This window comes from Mauremys reevesii, linkage group 1, assembly GCF_016161935.1.
Source record: "Mauremys reevesii isolate NIE-2019 linkage group 1, ASM1616193v1, whole genome shotgun sequence".
NCBI lineage: Eukaryota > Metazoa > Chordata > Testudines > Geoemydidae > Mauremys > Mauremys reevesii.
Genome location: NC_052623.1, coordinates 146,579,730 through 146,597,972, shown reverse-complemented (window position 1 = coordinate 146,597,972; position 18,243 = coordinate 146,579,730). Strand labels below are relative to the sequence as shown.

At 40.7% G+C, this 18,243-nt stretch overlaps 1 protein-coding gene across 7 annotated transcripts in view; it reads right to left on the bottom strand.

Annotated features, from left to right (window-relative positions):
• Positions 1-18,243, bottom strand: part of POLA1 (DNA polymerase alpha 1, catalytic subunit) — a 348,901-nt gene that overhangs the window by 41,406 nt on the left and 289,252 nt on the right. For 6 of the 7 annotated variants that reach the window (XM_039494445.1, XM_039494462.1, XM_039494452.1 and 3 more), the window contains exon 36: positions 17,450-17,546. In XM_039494445.1, the coding sequence (XP_039350379.1) occupies positions 17,450-17,546 (97 nt within the window). Of the gene's footprint in view, positions 1-17,149; positions 17,349-17,449; positions 17,547-18,243 lie in introns of those variants that run through there. The other variant, XM_039494475.1, reaches the window with a different exon arrangement.

The window sequence follows — 18,243 nt, the reverse complement described above, 5'->3', positions numbered from 1 at the left end:
CTGGAGACTTGTACGCTGCTCTCGACATGAAGGACGTGTATTTCCACATTGCAATCTACCCAGCGCACAGATGCTTCCTTCACTTTGTGGTCAATCAACAGCACTTTCAATTCACCATCCTCCCTTTCAGCCTCTCCACGGCCCCCAGAGTGTTTACCAAGTGCATGGCTGTTGTGGCTGCTTCCCTTCGTTGACAACGGATCCAAGTGTTTCCGTATCTTGACGACTGGCTCATTCACTGCAGGGATCAGGTGCAATCTCATGTTCAGCTCACCACGAACATGTTCAATCAACTAGGCCTCCTGCTCAATATCACGAAATCCACTCTGGTACCAATCCAGAGGATAGAATTCATAGGAGCAGTCTTAGACTCAGGCCTAGCCCAGGAACTTCTGCTGGAAGCACACTTCCAATCCCTGATGAACATCGTCCACGGCCTGCAAAGCTTCCCGACCTCAACCATGAAAACATGCCTATGCCTCCTGGGGCACATGGCCTAAGGCTTGCACGTATGTGACCAGGCACGCCAGACTACGACTATGTCCACTCCAAGCCTGACTATCAACAGTTTACCAACCAGGTTGGGACAGCTTGAACATGGTGGTTACCATTCCGCCAGGGATATTAGCCTCTCTGGACTGGTGGCTGGACCCCAAATCAGTGCGTGAAGGGGTGCCATTTCACACCCCACAGCCCTCTGTGTCCCTAGTCATGGATGCATCATCCCTGGGATGGGAGGGTCCATCTCGGGAACCTCCATACACAGAGGCTATGGTCAGCAGAAGAGTTATCCCTGCACATTAATGTACGGGAACTCAGAGCAGCGAGCCTGGCATGTCAAGCATTCCGAGAGCGCATTCAAGGCCGTTGCACTGCAGTCCTCACAGACAACACAATGGCCATGTTTTACATCAACAAGCAGGGGGGAGTCCGATCGTCCCCCCTCTGTCAAGAGGCCACATGTCTGTGGGAATTCTGCATAGCCCACTCGATCCATCTGGTGGTGTCGTTTCTCCCAGGAGTCCAGAACACCTTAGTGGACCACCTCAGCAGATTATTCCTGGCTTGCGAGTGGTTGGTTCGCCCAGACGTCATCCACTCTGTCTTCCAGAAGTGGGGCTTTCCCCTGATAGACCTATTCGCCTCCCATGAGAATCGGAAATGCCAGGTGTTCTGCTCTCTCCAAAGACACTCCCCAGGTTCCCTGTCGGACGCCTTCCTAATACAATGGAAGTCTCACCTGTGCTACGCCTTTCCTCCACATCCGCTAGTCCACAGGGTCCTGCTCAAATAGCGCAGGGACAGCCCTCTGATTTTGCTCACACTTTGAGAATCAGAAGCGTTGGCGGGAAATGGATAAAACAGCTTCTTTCTCCAATTGAGGAGGAAGGAGTCCTTCAAGGGATTGTGACCCAGACTCCAACCCTTGAACAAAATAGACAGCATCTTTTTGTTTGTAGTTGTTGCAAAGAAGTCCACTTCTGGAAATCCCCAAGTCTGAAATATGCCAACAAGATTCTGGGAATGCAACTTCCATTTGTACTCTTGGGAAAAAAAAACCCTGCTGAGAGTGTCGGCTTTGACATTTTGCCGGACCAGGTGATACACTGCTGAAATTCTTATGCAATGTTTTATGCACCAGTTCCATAACTTTATATTGCTTCAGCACAGAGGGAAGAGGACCTCGCTCCTCCCCGCTGATTGATATAGGACATGCAGGCTATATTGTCTGTCATGACTTCGATAGACCTGTATCTGAGGAGAGGCAGAAAGTGAAGGTAGGCATTTCTGACCGCTCTGAGTGCCAATTGGTTAATATGGATCTCTTAGGGTGACCATCTGCTTTGTACTGTTAGAACATTGAGTTGCACAACCCGTCCTAACAGAGGTGCATCCATGGTTACAATTATCATTAGCATTGGTTGGAGGAAGGGGACCCTCATCCCTACTTTTCAATTACCCTTCCACTAGTCCAGGGAGCATCTGACCTGTTGAGGAACTGACGTCTCTTTGTCTAGGCTGCCTGTTTGGCAAGTAAACTGATCTGAGCCAACCCTGGAAATAGTGAAGGTGTAATCTTACATGCGCTGTCAAAAAAGTGCAAGCCATCATGAGACCTAGAAGTTGAAGACAGTCTCTGATTGAAGTCTGGGGGCTCCCTTGAACAGCTGTGATAAATTTGATACTGTCATGAATCTGTCCATGGGAAAAAATACCCTGGAGGCCAAGGAATCCAGGGATGCCCCAATAAATTGTATGTTCTGAATGGGGAAATCCCCAACATTGGAAGATGTTGATCATGATATCCAGGCAGAGGGACCACTCGTGATTGTGAAAGGACCTGCTGAGATGATCGGCCAGCTCGTTCTGAGGTACAATGCCTCTAGATGTATTGAGTGGGCAGTGTAGAAGTTCCACAGTTTGAGGGCTTCCTGGCATAGGGTGTGTGAGGAGCTGGGAGCAAGAGGCACAAGGAGCTGGGAGTGAGAGGGTGTGCTGCTGGAGGACTAAGGAGTACAAGTGTTATCAGACACCAGGAGGAAGATCCTGTGGTGAGGATAAAGAAGGTGTTTGGAGGAGGCCATGGGGAAGTAGCCTAGGGAGTTGTAGCTGCCATGCAGCTGTTGCAGGAGGTACTATAGATAGCTGCAATCCACAGGGCCCTGGGCTGGAACCCGGAGTAGAGGGCAGGCCCGGGTTCCCCCCAAACCTCTCAACTCCTGATCAGACACAGGAGGAGTTGACCCAGACTGTGGGGAAGATCACTGAGGTGAGCAAATCTGCCAATAAGCGCAGGACCCACCAAGGTAGAGGAGGAACTTTGTCACAACTGGTGTCAGAAGTGGGATTTTGGTGTGCACAGCGTGGCAGAAGGAGGGTAATTTAAAAAAAAAAAAAAACGGTAGAGGGTTTTTTTTTTTTTTCTCACCACAATGGATGACCTAGTACGGGCATTGATACAAGCTACGGCGGCCCAGAAAGAGGCTACCCGTGTCCAGGCAGCTGCCCAACAGGAGGCAGTGCGGCTGCAACAAGAGACTAATCGCCTGCTGATGGACCAGGCTTCTCAAGACCGAGCTATGTTGCGGGAACTGGTAAACCAGGTAAAAACCCTTACTGAGCTGAACCGCGGCCATGATGGGACGCAGATCATACGGGCCAGCCATTGGCTGCAGAAAATGACGCAGGAGGATGATGTAGAGGCATACTTTCTGGCCTTTGAGAGGACAGCCCTACGGGAGGCCTGGCCTCGAGATCAGTGGTCTGGCATCCTTGCCCCATTCCTGTGTGGGGAGGCCCAGAAGGCTTACTATGATCTGCCTGAAGAGGCTGCAGCAGACTACCCCCAGCTGAAAGCAGAGATCCTGGCCAGACCTGGGGTAACGACCGCAGTGCGGGCCCAGCAGTATCACGAGTGGAGGTACCAGGAAAACAAAACTCCGCGGTCCCAATTGTATGACCTCATCCATCTCGCACGAAAGTGGTTGCGAACGGAGTCCTGGAGTCCGGAAGAGATACTAGAGGTTCTGGTCATCGACCGATACATGAGGGGACTTCCACCAGACCTTCGTGCCTGGGTAAGCCAGAACGAACCCTCCACCTATGATGAGGTTGTTGCACTGGTAGAGAGGCGAAGGACGGCGAGGGAGCTGACCCGACCAGTTAAGGAAGAGGCACTCTGAGTCGCCCTAGAGCTCGGGTGACTGGGCCACCAGGAGAGCCCAGGTGGAAAAAGAGAGGGGCTGAAGGCTCACCAGAAGCCACAAAGAGTCGGAGCACTGAGGGAGAAGAGGATCATGATGTTAGATTGCCCAAACCAAGAGACCAGGGAATGCCTAGGGCTCCATACAGATGTTATGCCTGCGGGGAGTGGGGACATATAGCTGCACAGTGTCCCAATGTGGAGGAGCCTATGCAGTGTAACCTGGGGAACTGGGCAGACCCATGCTCCCTAATCCACCTTGTGGGGGTCTCACTAACCCCACATATGTACACCAGACCAGTAAAGCTAAATGAGGTAGACCACAGTACTGGTTGATTCGGGGAGTGCTATCACGCTTGTCTCGGGGAAGCTTGTTAAGTGTAGTCAGCTGCTGCGGGCTAAGCATACAGGGATAACATGCATCCATGGGACAGATGGTTATTACCCCACGATCCCAGTAAAACTCGAGATTCAGGGGAACACTACTGAGGTGGCAGGTGGTGTAGTCCCTAAACTCCCAGACCCGGTGCTCATAGGGAGGGACTTCCCAGGGTTTGGAAACTTATTCCCAGTAGGAGGATTGGAGGAAAAGGGGAACCCTGAAGTTAGTGAGGCCTCCACAGTAGACTGTAAACCCCCAGTCTTCTCTGAAATATCCCCAGATTTATTTTCCATTCCCAGACAGGGTAGAAAGTCGAAAAGGGAAAGGAGGGCAGCTAAAGCCTTGGGAACTCTAATACTGACTCAAAGCCAGAGGGTAGCTCTCGTAGGTAGACGGACCCGAGCAGCTGAAAAGGAGGCCACCCAGGAGGGAGAAGCACCTGATTCTGACCCCCACTCTAACGCTTCTGAACCAGTAAAGGCAACAGATCTGGGCCCCTAGATCTTGGGCATATTAGCCCCGGGAGAGGAAATTTTGGACGGGACCAGGCCGAAGACCCAAGGTACGACAACATTAGGAAGGAGGTGACTGAAATAGATGGGGTCCCTGTGGAAGGGAAAACCCAGGGACCAGGACCCTACTTCATAATGAAGAAGAATATCTTATACCGGGTTGCACCAGTACAGGGGCAGAAGGTACAGCAGATCCTAGTACCTCAAAAACACCAGAATGCTGTATTAAGTCTTGCTCATAGCAATCTTTTTGGGGGGCATTTGGGGGTAGAGAAGACCCTGGAACGAGTCCTATGATGGTTCTTCTGGCCCGGAGTACATGAAGAAGTATGGAGGTACTGTGCGTCCTGCCCGGAGTGTCAGCTGCACAGTCCCCGTCCCCACCTGAGGGCACCTGTAGTACCCCTTCCCATCATAGAGGTCCCCTTTGAGCGAATAGCCATGGACCTAGTGGGACCCCTGGAGAAGACGGCTCGGGGCCACCAATATATACTTGTTGTTTTGGACTATGCTACTCGCTACCCAGAAGCCGTCCCCCTGCGGAACACAGCCTCTAAAACGATAGCCAAAGAGCTGGTGGGGATCTTTGCCCGAGTGGGGTTACCAAAGGAGATATTAACAGACCAAGGAACCTCATTTATGTCAAAGCTAATGAAGGACATCTGTACGCTGCTACATATACATACTCTGAGAACTTCAGTCTACTATCCGCAGACTGATGGGCTGGTAGAAAGGTTTAACCGAACCCTCAAGGATATGATAAGGAAGGTGGTAAGTCGGGATGGGAAGGATTGGGACACCCTACTACCCTACCTTATGTTCGCTATCCGGGAGGTACCCCGGATGCAACATTGGGTAGGAACTAGAATATGAACATAAAGAGACCTTATCATGAAAGAATGCGATAAAGGTCGGATCTGCCATCAAAGTTCCAAACCAATTTCCCCAAACCTATGGGCTGACCTGATGGCAACTAGGAAGGCCATCTCCACAGATAACTGAAGAAGGGAGCAGGTCACCATTGGTTCAGATGGAGGTGTTATGAGGTAGAAAAGGAACTGATGGTGGCTCATCCACACACCCCTAAATAGAGCTTGGATTCTACTATGAGAAGGCAGAGGATGCCTGCATGGGCCGAACAGGTACAGCTAGCTAGAAACCAAGGGCTTGAGAAGCACATGCACATCTGGAGTGGAGCACCCACAGGGACACTACTTGAAGAACAATTAAAATGCCTCTTCTTAGGATCTTTAAAAGGAGGTCTCTGAGGCTTTCCTCTTTCTAAGAGAGTGTTGCACTGAGGTTTAAGGGGCACTAGTGACCCCCAGGGACTGATGTACAGGGGGGTTCTTCTGATCTGGGTCTGAAGAGAGTACTCCATCATTTCCGGTCACAACTTGATTGCCTGGTTCTTCTGGGCCCTGGATTTGAAGGCCAAATAGATGTTACACTGCTGTGGGAAGTGCAATTCCCCCAGGCAGCAAACCCATTTAAAGAGTTTGACCAAGCTAGCCTTTTTACACGTGAGACAACGTTTAAACCCCAGTGAAATGGGCACGTCCTCACGGGGGGGATTTCCTTGAAAGAAATAAAACAATCTTTTCAGTAGCCAGTAACTAACTACTTAAAACTAATTAAGTAAATTAAATAAACTAAATAAATGAACTCAGCAAGCATCTAAGGCAAGGGTTCTCAAACTGGGAGTCGGGACCCATCAGGGGGTCATGAGGTTATTACATGGGGGGGCGCAAGCTGTCAGCCTCCACTCCAAATCCCGCTTTGCCTCCAGCATTTATAATGGTGTTAAATATATAAAAAAGTGTTTTTAATTTATAAGGGGGATAGTACTCAGAGGCTTGCGATGTGAAAGGGGTCATCAGTAAAAAAGTTTCAGAACCACTGATCTAAGGCATACACTAGGCTACTTCTCAGGCTGAGGCAATTGAGAAGGAATTTAATATAGTTTGCCCGCACAACCTTATATAGCCACAGTCTGAGGCATGAGGTCAGCAGTGTACGTGCAGGCCAAATGGACACTGCTAATGAATAACTCTGATTAAAGGTGCATGGCATGCATGAGCACCTGAAGTGGAGCACCCATGGGTGCACTACGGAAAGTAGTCAAGGACCTTTTGCTTCTCCTTCAGAAACCTAGAGCACTAAGACAGTAACTGGGGTTGGGCGCAAAAAGCAAACCTCTTCCCAGAGCAGCAAGGCACAGATGGGAGACAGGATACTAAAGACTCAATAATTTCCATATTTAAATAATCTGACCCAGTAATCCAAATTAGTTCTGGAAAAAACTGAACTAACCTATAACTTTCCTCAAAAACTGAAAATAAACTCAACTCACATCCTAGTTAAAGCTCAAAAAGGCTCACAGATCTTTCTTTAAAATTCTGTGTTGATGTACTCTTCCTATTTTTTCTGGAAGCACAGAGGAAATGGCTATTTGTGTGGTATTTTAAATCTGGCTGAAACCAGGAAAGAGTGAGACTTTAAATAAAATAAATAAATAAAAAGAGTCAGTTCTCAGATGTTCAGTCAAGCTCTCTCAAAAAAAAGATTCAGATAAGAATCCTAATAAGTAATATGCATCTATGAAGAGAACTAAACCTTCTGTGGTTCACTATCCACTAATTTATGTATTTAAATTTCAGACACCCACATAAGCAAAATCTGAAAAAGTATGTATATATATTCCCCCCCATAATACAGGCCAAGAAACCAACAGTCACCACTTTTTTACACAAGTAACATTTCATAGATCACAATTATATGGTGTATCAAGTTGATTTATCATCAACTTGTACACTTAATTAGTCTACAGCCCCAATAAGTCATGGATAAGATATCAAATATAAAAACCTTTCTCCCCCAACCCCTACAAAAAAGACTGGAAGAGATTAAAACTATTAGTAATTATTGGTAGCCACTTAATAGGTGCTCAAAAGCATAATAGCTTTCTTTTAGTAATTATATTGCATTAATGAGACTTATTTTGGTCATTTGCATTACCTAATTTTTAATAAAAATGTTCGAACTATTTAAGTCTTAGCAAAAAGCAAACACAACCATTCTGTTTCACAAATGAAAAAGTAGGATTTTGGAAGGAAAATATATGTAATGTGACATATGTACTTTACACAACATAATACAACATACAAACAATTTCTACTAATGTCCCTTTTCCACTCCACCATGAACTTACCATTTCAAACAGAAAATATTCACCTGATAAACATGTTGCTAGTTTCATGTGTTAAGACATTTATGCACCCACCTACTGTTATATAAAATATATGAAACAGCCCTATAAATAGCGGAACATTTTAATTCTAAGTTCATAATATTTGACACTAATAGGATTTTATTTGTTTTTATCCTCTAAACAAAGTAGCTCAATCTGTCACTCACTCCCTTTTATTCATTTTTTGTTTTGTCTTATTGCATCCATCTCTTGTAAAGTGAAAATGTCTGTTTTAAGATAAGTGGAAATACTACAGTATGTAACGTTTTCATGTCAAAATAATTACATTATTATATTCTGAGTTAAATTATTTAAGGTGGGAAAACATTTTGATATTCATTTGACAGTTGTAATCCTGGCAGGATCAAATCAACTTCTTGCAAAGGAGCTTCCACTGGTTAAAAAAAAACCAGAAAGGGGCTAAGCGACAGAGAGAATTATCCCACTAACCTTTTATCATGAAGATCTGGGAGCAGATCTTCAACCAAGTTACAAATGACAAGCAGTCTAATTCATCCCTGGAAGCCAATGGAATTAGACCAGGGATTCATTTGTCCCAAGTCTGGTGTTGGGTATCCTACATGTATCCTAGTCATTCACCTTTCTTTGTTTACATCATAAAACCATCACATCACATAGGACAACTAGTTCTTTGGTTAGACAGGCTACAGACTGAAATAGTAGGTGGATTACAAGTCAGGACTGGGGGATATTGACTCCTTGAGAACTTTTATACAGCATATGCCCACTGTATGTTTCACATTCATATTTCACTTTCATAGCAATAAAATCTCTAAAAATGCTTTTGGTTTAATTTTTTATTTTTAAAGAAACAAACACAATTTTCTCCATTGTACACTAACTTGCCTCTACTGTGCTAAACAGATGAGCATCACACTGTAGTATAACTTCCAATAAGAACATTTCAATAAATCAATTTAAAATTGCATCAGATGCTCAGTTGTCTTACACTAATTTTTTATCAATGGATCATGCATAATTCACAAAACCTATGCCAATTAATTAAAAAAATTCTCATGTTTGCCAGAGAATAAAATAAAAAAAACCCTCCTTTCTATATTGTCAAGCTATTACATACATAGCCCTCAACACCTTGAGGTGGGCTATATCTTAGTTTTCAGTCATACATGCTTTTGGGGGGGGTGGGGGGAAAGATAAATAAGATTCACCATGTCTTTGAAAACGTAAATTTTTTCTGTTTAGAATATATAGACTGTATGAATTTTCTCAAGTGTGATTATTATTGTTTTTTCAAGGCTACTGCCATAAACAAAACAAAACTAAAATCTGACTTAGAGACAAAAATGCATTCAGCTGTTAAAGTCTGTTTACAACAATAATTAATGTATACTTTAGTTTTAACAGTCAAAGTCCAGTTTGGGAAGTTTAAGAAACTGATCTGAAAATAGGATCTGACCCCAAAAGAGAACCTGAGCTTGTGTAAATTGGTGTACCTGCATTTAATGTCAGTAGAACTATGCAAATTTATATCGTCTGAGGATATAACCCTTTATGTTTAAAACTCAACTTCAGAATTAAAATAAGATGAGTTGGTACATACATTTAAAATGGCTGGTAAAATTTGTATGGGGATGAGTCATTCTAGTCAGTGCAGAAAGTTTATATAAAAGATACATACACACAAACCCCACTACCCCCAGAATGTCTATAATGTGCAGGACAATTTCACAAAAATAACATTGATTTAATATTCCTGACACTTAGTACCATTTCCCTTCTGCCACAGAGATTCTTTGTCCCTTTTTATTGGTCCATACTAAATTCTAATTATTTATTTTCCTCCAACACCCTTCTCCCAGGTTCAAATTGTTTTTCTCCCTGTGTTATTGAAGGTATTTTTCTCTTTGGAGCTTCACTTTACACCAATATTTCGACATATATTTAATATATATTTGCTGTCATGGTGAATGTAAGACTAAGCCTTGTATTTCTGATGTTATTTTGATTAATGTCACAGGTTTGCTGAATGATACATCTAGGAATTAATTAGGACTTTATAATACTCTTTATTTAGTCTACCAAAGGTTATTGATTTATTTACTGTATAGATGTGAGTGGTTTTCCACATTTCTACTCCATTTTAATCAAATGTAAGCACAAAATTCTAACAATCAAAAAAATTAAAACTGTCTGAACTACAATAACCTGTTTTTTGTTTCAAATTGTATTATTACCCAATTTTATAAATTAAATACAAGCAATAGAAAGTGTCATCAAATATCAGACATGAAAATACAGCAATACTAGGAAACAAAATGATGAACCTGAAAAAGCAGTGATAGACCATGGATGAATACTAGTCCCAGAGAAGTAAATGAGAATTTTGCCACTAACTTCAATGGAGTTAAGATTTTACCCCATATATATACATAGCCATAAGCAGGCACATATTTCCCTTACTATATTTCTGACTGAGACCAGACTCCATAAGCAGAAAGTCCCAAAATGCCAGGCACAGAAAATTGTCGGAGTTAATGTAAGTAATATTCTATATCCTCAGTTTTATGATTATTTCTAATGTAAATAATATTCAGTAGTAAAATGAAGGAACACCAAATTTGAATGGATGCTAGTTATAGGTAAATTTGCAAATGAAATGAATGAAAGTCCTTACCCAAATGGGTCAAAAAGTTACAGGAATGCTCTGGAAGACTGATTCTAATATATAATCTCAGTGTCTACAGGTGGTGCTGTACAGCAAGTTTGCCTTGGTTACAGAAGTTATATTTTTGTAATGACTTTTTGGACTCATATTTGTGATATAATACCAGTTTACCTGGTATATTCAAAACAAAACTATCTTGTTCTAAGCTCCACATTAATCTGATTATTTCAACTTTTAACTTGCTTCCAATTATTAAAAGTTCCAGTTTAAGGTGTCAGTCCTTGTGGACATTTGATTTTAGTAACAAAGGATATATATGCACTATTAACCTAATAGAAGGAGGGTACAAAACAACCTTCAGAACATATCAACATCATTTCCTTGTCATCCACAGGTGGTGGGTAGTATTTACCCTTACACTGACAGAAAATGAAAGAGCTTTTTCTGAAGCTTTCCCTATCTTATTGGTGGTGGGAGAAAGAGGCGAGGAATTGAACCTGGGTGTCATATATAACAGTAGACACTAGTACCAATAGGTCACTGGTTGGTCTTTTAAATAATCTCTACTGAATAAATAAGATTTCAGAAAGTTTTTACTAGATAATTACACTTCCTGATTTTGTAATTAGTGGAACTACATGTAATTACATAATAATTATGATGGTAATTACGTAATTAAGATGTATAATTATGTAGTAAAAAACATTATGGAAATAAAAGCCATTAACTGTATAGGCACAATACATTTTAAAAATAAATTCTGTATCATCTGTTTAAAACAACTATATTTCTCAAAATATCAAAATGATTAGACCTTGTTATCACTCGCTTGCTGGCAAGTTTTGTAAAAATATATTTTTTACAGGAACGTTAAAAAAAGCATCTGAAATCTAAACCCCAGCATTACACTATCTCCTTTTGCCATCTAGGCATGCATATACTGAGGTTTATACAGAGTTAAACTGTTTCCGTTTGCATTGTTACATTTCCAGACTCCACAAAAATTAGCTAAAAAAAACCCCACCAGAAAATTGGGATCTGAAACCTAGACAAACTTTGAAGTCTGGTTCAATAACCTTGACAGTTCCCTATTGAAAAAGCAGTAGCACCTCAGATACTTTCTTTTCACTACAGAAAGTGTTCTCTTCTCTTCTGTGATAAGAGATCTAAACTAAAAGCTACTTTGTATTTTAATTCAACTTATAAACAAAACTGACAGTGTTCAGATAAATTAAAGCAGAATGACATGGCTCTTCATGGAAAAAAGTGTCTCAGTGCTGAGGTATACATAAAAAATAAATTGAAACAATGGGGTGGGGCAGTGGAGATTTCAAAAGAGTTTTTAGTTTAATGATAGACAAAATGGCAACTGTACCATTTATAAAGGGTGATTGATAGATTTCTGTAACCTGCTAAATATCATTAAATATTTTCAATAAGATGACCGCAACATTTTATTTTGAATTTTCTCCCCACTTTCTAGTTTACGTATTTTTTGTTTGATTTTTGCTTATATGTAAAATAGTCATTAACGTAGCATAATTACCGTATGTAAGTACAATAAGTTGCAAAGTAGTGTCAAAATATTTACTTGAAAAAGTCAACTATTATAATTCATGCTGAGTCAGGAGTAAATTAAACTACAATCTCTCTTCCCCTTCCCCCCAAAATTAGTGTAAGGATAAATATCCATCTTTAATCAACCCTGTTTTACTAATGAGGAAGGACTGACCATGGTTAAAGCACAGGACAGGGATTCAGAAGCTCTCCATTCTACTCTTGGCTCTACCATAGCCTTCCTGTGTGACCCTAGGCATAACTAATTTTTATGCACCTCAGTTTCCATAGCTGTAAATTGGACTCACATAACTTCAGAAGAGTATTATAAACTATAATTCATTAATGTCTGCAAAGCATTGAGCTTAGATGAAAAGGGATATAGAAATGTCACATATATTGGGCTTTTTTAAGTGTTACTTGGGGAGGTGCTTTTCATAAAGGGGGAAAAAAACAAACATGATGCAATATTAAGGCAATGTGTGTCAGAATAAGAAGAATTCACTCATAACCAAATGCCCATAAATTGAGCTCAATCACATTCTTAACACTATCTGTACCACTACTTGTATTTAATAAAAGACAAAAAAAAGTGTAAATGAATTGATATTATTCTGTAAAGTCTCCATGACTTTGTGAAGATCACATGCATGCATTTTAGACAACTTTTAAAACCCAAGTTATTTGGGAAAGGTCTAGGAAATAGCTAACCTCTGTTAATTGCCTGAATATTGTAAAGGATTTAAAATGATTTCGTTATTAAGTATTGTAATTATTTATAATAATTAAGTATTGTAAAAACTATTTCACTTTCCTCTATAGCCTTTCCATATATATTGTTGGAAATGTAAATGGGAAAAAAAGCTACAAAAACAATCTGACTTCATGCCTGAACCTCAATCTTCTAGTTCTATGCCTTCACTATTTTGTGGGTTTCACATTTCCTCTCCAAAAGTAACTGTAATTCAAGGATGGTCATCGGGAAGATGCTGGAGCCAAACTGCTAAAACCAAACACATTTAAAAGCTGTCGTCTTTGAAGTGGAAAAAGTTGTTTCAAATCTTCAGTTGGGAGCAATGAATTAACATTGTTGAATCTGCTGCTGACTCTCAGATTTAGAAATTGCTAAGTTTAAAAATCATTTATTGAAGAAAATGATGGAAAATAATCCACTCAAGACTTCTTAAAATCCTGTGCAGAACAACACTTGGTCACCTTTAAGAACTGAAGACAATTACTAGTGCCTAAAGGTGTGACACTAACTGCAACTTAGTGTCCACTGAAACAGGTGTAGAACTCAGATAATTATCTATGGAACCTCACTGTATTGTGAAATCACCTTTTTTGTCTGTCATTGTTATCAGATGGGAACACTACTAACTCTGACTTTTTTAAATGAATGGCTCTCTGTGCTATTTCCCCCTTCTTCACTCCCCTTAAAAAAAATAATATTCATACGTCTAATTCCATCTCCTTCCCTGCTCACTGCTGTGAGCCATTTGTTACAGTCTTCATCTTTGCAGGCAGAAAAGATATGGAAAATAACTCCAGTGTTGACTGAAGGGCCACATACTTCATTGCACAGTGATTCATTTATTGTCTCCATCTCAGTCTCTCTCTCCTCTCCATCAGAAACATCAACTTCCACATCTCACGTATGAGCAAAAATATCTTCTTGCTTAGGTGCCCTTCCAATCTAGTTGCAGTATCCTGTCTCCCTCTCAAACAGCCACCACCAGCCAACACGCCGATACTAAGGCCCCACCCCATTAAGTAGCTCTGCCAACATCTCCATTATATAGGGTCTACCTTCAAAGCTTTATAATAACTCATCCATAAAAAAAATTCACTTCATACTGATACTTGGCACACCAAGTTATGAACACACTGGGGAAAAACAATGTTTAAATTATAGGATGCAAACAAATATTCAGAGCTGAATTTTGTGTTTTTATGTGTAAGTCACACAGCCTAAAACAGTTTCATTTTTCTCAATTCAATTTTGCAGTTTATTCATCCAGAAAGTAAACTAGGCACTTTTAGTATTTGTATGAAGGGGTGGAGGTAGGGGACGTACACGGCTGTGATAACCGTGTAAAAGCATTTTCTGAGCATGCACAGGCTTTTATGGAGCCACAGCACATAAGTACCTAACCTGAAGAATTAGATTGTGGTTCCAAATACTAGCATACGTTTTGGAGGTGCAGTGCTTCCTAAACTCCAGCAATGTTTCAATTACTAATGACTTCAAAGTATCCTCCCTTCCTCACTGTTTTCTGTTCTGTAAACTGACTGACAGGTTCAGTTTAATGGATTCCAGTGCCAAGGAGCTCCACAGCTGAGAACATTCTATATCACAGAATATATCTAGGCACGTATATGGCCTCCATCACTGTGGTATATGAGAGCCTAAAAAGAACATGAATAAATTGATCCTCAACACCCCTTCGCAACAGGGGAAGTATTATTACCCTCATTTTACTGACGAAGAATGGAGATAGATAAATCGTCAGACTGTGATCCTGTTACACTGAATAGTACCTTACACAATGAACAGTCTTACCGGAGTTAATGGAACTACTTGATGAGTAATATACTACTCAATGTGAGTAAAAGGACTGAATCTGGTCCTAAGTGACTTGCCTAAAGTCATGCAGGAAGTCTATGGCAGATGAGGGAACTGAAGCAGCTATGTTTCAGCCACAGTGGCATCACCCAGCGTTACTTGGACTTTATACCTCTTGATTTTTTAAAAAATGTCAGCAAGAAAACAACTATAGCGAATTCTTATCTATATGCATAATGTATGAGATTTCTATGGAATGGCCATATAGAATCTTCAATAAGTTCCACTAGAGTCACTTCTGATTTTCTGATGTGGCCATGAAAAGAAGTGTTTGTTTTTGGGGTGCAGTTCTCACACAATGAGCACAGTTATTGTCTGGTTAGTCAGTGTTCTGTATTGCTTATATCTCCATGTATGTAAATGACTGACAGACTACCCTCTCCATCCATGCCTTCAGAATGTGCAGCTCGTGAAATCGTGTTGTCTCATCAGATCCAGACTGAAGCATTGCAGAGCCTGTCTTGTAAGTGTAAGAAAATGAGCCTTGCTGCTCACATTTTGAGTTGATGAATAGAACATTTCTCCTCCTCTGCCCCCATTTTTAAAGGAAGGGAATTAACAAGAAAACATGACAGTTCCCGAACTGTTACTATCATCTGTGATCAACAGGAGGGCAAAGGTCAGATTTCTTGTTGAACTGTCATTACATAAGCAATAGGCCCTAACTTAGGAAGTCAGCAGCAGGAATTTCTGGGAGCCTTTAGAATCTGGTTTCCTTTCAGAGAGCAGAAAAGAGTGAGAAGGTCTCATGGACTTCACTATTAACATATTAAGCTAAGATCTGCTCTGGCTGCCTGGGGTTTCTACATGAAATTTAAAGGCAATACTTTTTACCTATAAACCTCCCAAATGACGAAGGGCCTACCAATCAGAAAGACTGCCTCTCTCTCTGTGCTCTACTACCACAGGTGAGAGCACCTGAGGTGCACAAGTTGGATCCACACTGGCGTAAGTGAGAAAGGGCTTCTGACAGGATATTCTTTGTGAGGGCTTCAGGGCTTTGGACTTCACTCCCCCATCTATGGTCTAAGGCAGCTTTAATTGGATGGACCTTCGTGGCACATTGCAAAGCTTGTCTTTTTTTGCCAGACATTTGAAAATGGAAGAAAGGGAGAATTGTAGAATGGGGAGTTGTTGGATGGGAATTTTGATTTTTTAAGTTGCCTGGCTAACTGATGGTGGGCGTTATTACATTTTATGACTGCATAGAGGGTATTTTTGTGATACATTTTTAAATTAAGACAAGAATGTATGCATAGGTGCCCTTTTTAGCATGTACATATATAAAGTAAATAAATACAGATGTGTGCCCATAGTATTTCAGGCTTGTAAACATGCTTTCAAACAAACATTCCCACATCAAAATAGGTGTAGTAGTTGCAGAATTTATACTTCCTGTCCAGTTTGAGACACTTACCCTGGGTCAGAAAAAGTCTTGTCCATTTTTATGCTAAATATTGTTCCTTTACATTCTAGCTTCTGGGATGGTTCAACTGTACAACCCTAGGAAGGACCCTACTTTGGGAATGGTTTCCCTGGCCGATGGGTCCTCTTATTTAACTAAGGAGGGCTACTGACAGAACGAACATTACCTTAGTAAAAAGTTTGTGATGCTGTGGTTAAACTAAAACATCAGACTAATTAGTAAATGCCTGGCCTCCTTTGGATCTCAGTAGCAAATGAACTATCTCAAGTTGAAAGCTTGTATGTATCACTGATTTTCAGTATTCCATTCTGGAAGCTCAAACTGCAGAAATGAATTCTCCTTCTTAGGGGGTATCAAAAAGAGGCACCTAAATACTCTAGAAAAGAGGATGTTGCCATACCAAGACAGAGCCCACACTCCTGCCTATTGAGCATGTGCAAGCTAAGAGGTTCCAGCTATACTTCCTGGATTGTATACTGTGCTTATAACCATAGTACTGGTGCATTTATTTGTTCTACTGTATCCTTGTTCATCTCCTGGTCTTCTATCCTAACTGGGATGTGGGAAAGGAGATTATTCTGCAGTGGAGGTTTCTGTCAGGCTACTACTAGAGCTGACTCATCTTTTCTCCATAGGAGCCACTATGGATTTCCTGTAGGAGTTTCAACGGGAATAGGAACGTGTATTTTTGGATCAACAATGCACCAAACGTGGGGACCAAAATTTAGTTTTTTCAGTCTTGTATACAAGTCCGCCACCAACTTGGAAATCACCTTTCTCTGTGAAAACTGTGCATCTATTATAGTTAACTAACATTATAATAACTGAAAGAAGTAAGCACAAATATCTTTAAGTTTGCTTAATTTGTATATTTAACTGTGCTTTACATATAGTTAGTTTCATGGCTTGTCTTAGTCAGTCAATTTTTCTGCTGCTGAAATATATTAGCATGGGAATATAACCTTTAAAAAGGGAAATTAAAAAATATTCTGGACATACAATATCAAAGAAATTGCAGTTCTTTTAAATTAGTTAATTTAGTCAAGTTGACAATGTCCCTTCCAACCTCATAACAAAGAGCATTTTCATCATTAGAGCATTTGAAAAAAGCCCCACATTCCTCTTCCCAAAGCACTATTACTTCAGAAGAACAGGAGAGACATGCAGGGGATTCTTAAGCCACTGATTCCTATGCAACCTCTTCTTCATGCAGGGGATTCCTAAATTCATTTGGTCTCCTACTTCCTGCGTGATGTAGGTTTGAACAGCACAACAGAGTAGGTTTGGCTTTTATGATGCAAATTTCCACTTTAAATTCAAGAAGTAATTACAGTATTTTAACATACCTTTCTCTTGATCAGTAATAACTTTCTCCATTGCATAGTCCACATCAAAAATGTACCGGTAAAAGCACAGCTGGGTGTACAGGGCCTTGTCGGAATACTGTAATGTAAAAGAACATAAATGAAAACCACTATTTCAAGAAAAGCTCACACGTAAAAGGATATGTTCTCTTGTATCTGCATCAATATACAGCTACAGAAAAAGTGATCCTGTTAGTGGTTTCCTAGCATATTATATGTTCTGTTAATGTCAGATGACTATTTATTAAAAGCTGCAAATTCATTATTTGCACTTTAAGAAAACTCGCTTTATAAAAATTCATATGCACTTGTATTCATAACTTACACTGTAAATAGGAAGACTGCCACCACTGAATTTTATCTAAAATCCAATCTACACTAGCCCATAGTCAAATCATTCTTTTAAAGGTTTTATTATGGATAATCATATTACATGTATCAATTTTCACAGATTCATTAGAACTACTATACTAGCATGCTGGGACCTAGGTCAAATGTAATGTATGGAATTTGGAATTATGGGATAAGGGATAATCTCATGATTCCTGACATTCTATAGCACTATGCAATGGGATGGATCTCAAAATATTTATCTATATATCTGTATCTATATATAATTATGATTACATGTGTTTGTATCATACTTGACATACACACCTATGGTTGCTTAAATTTTAATCATTCCATTCAAATGAGCACAGGTGCATGTATCTTTACTGTGTATGCCGTCATCTTGATATATGCACCTGTGTAGGCTACTGTGTGTAAGTAATCAC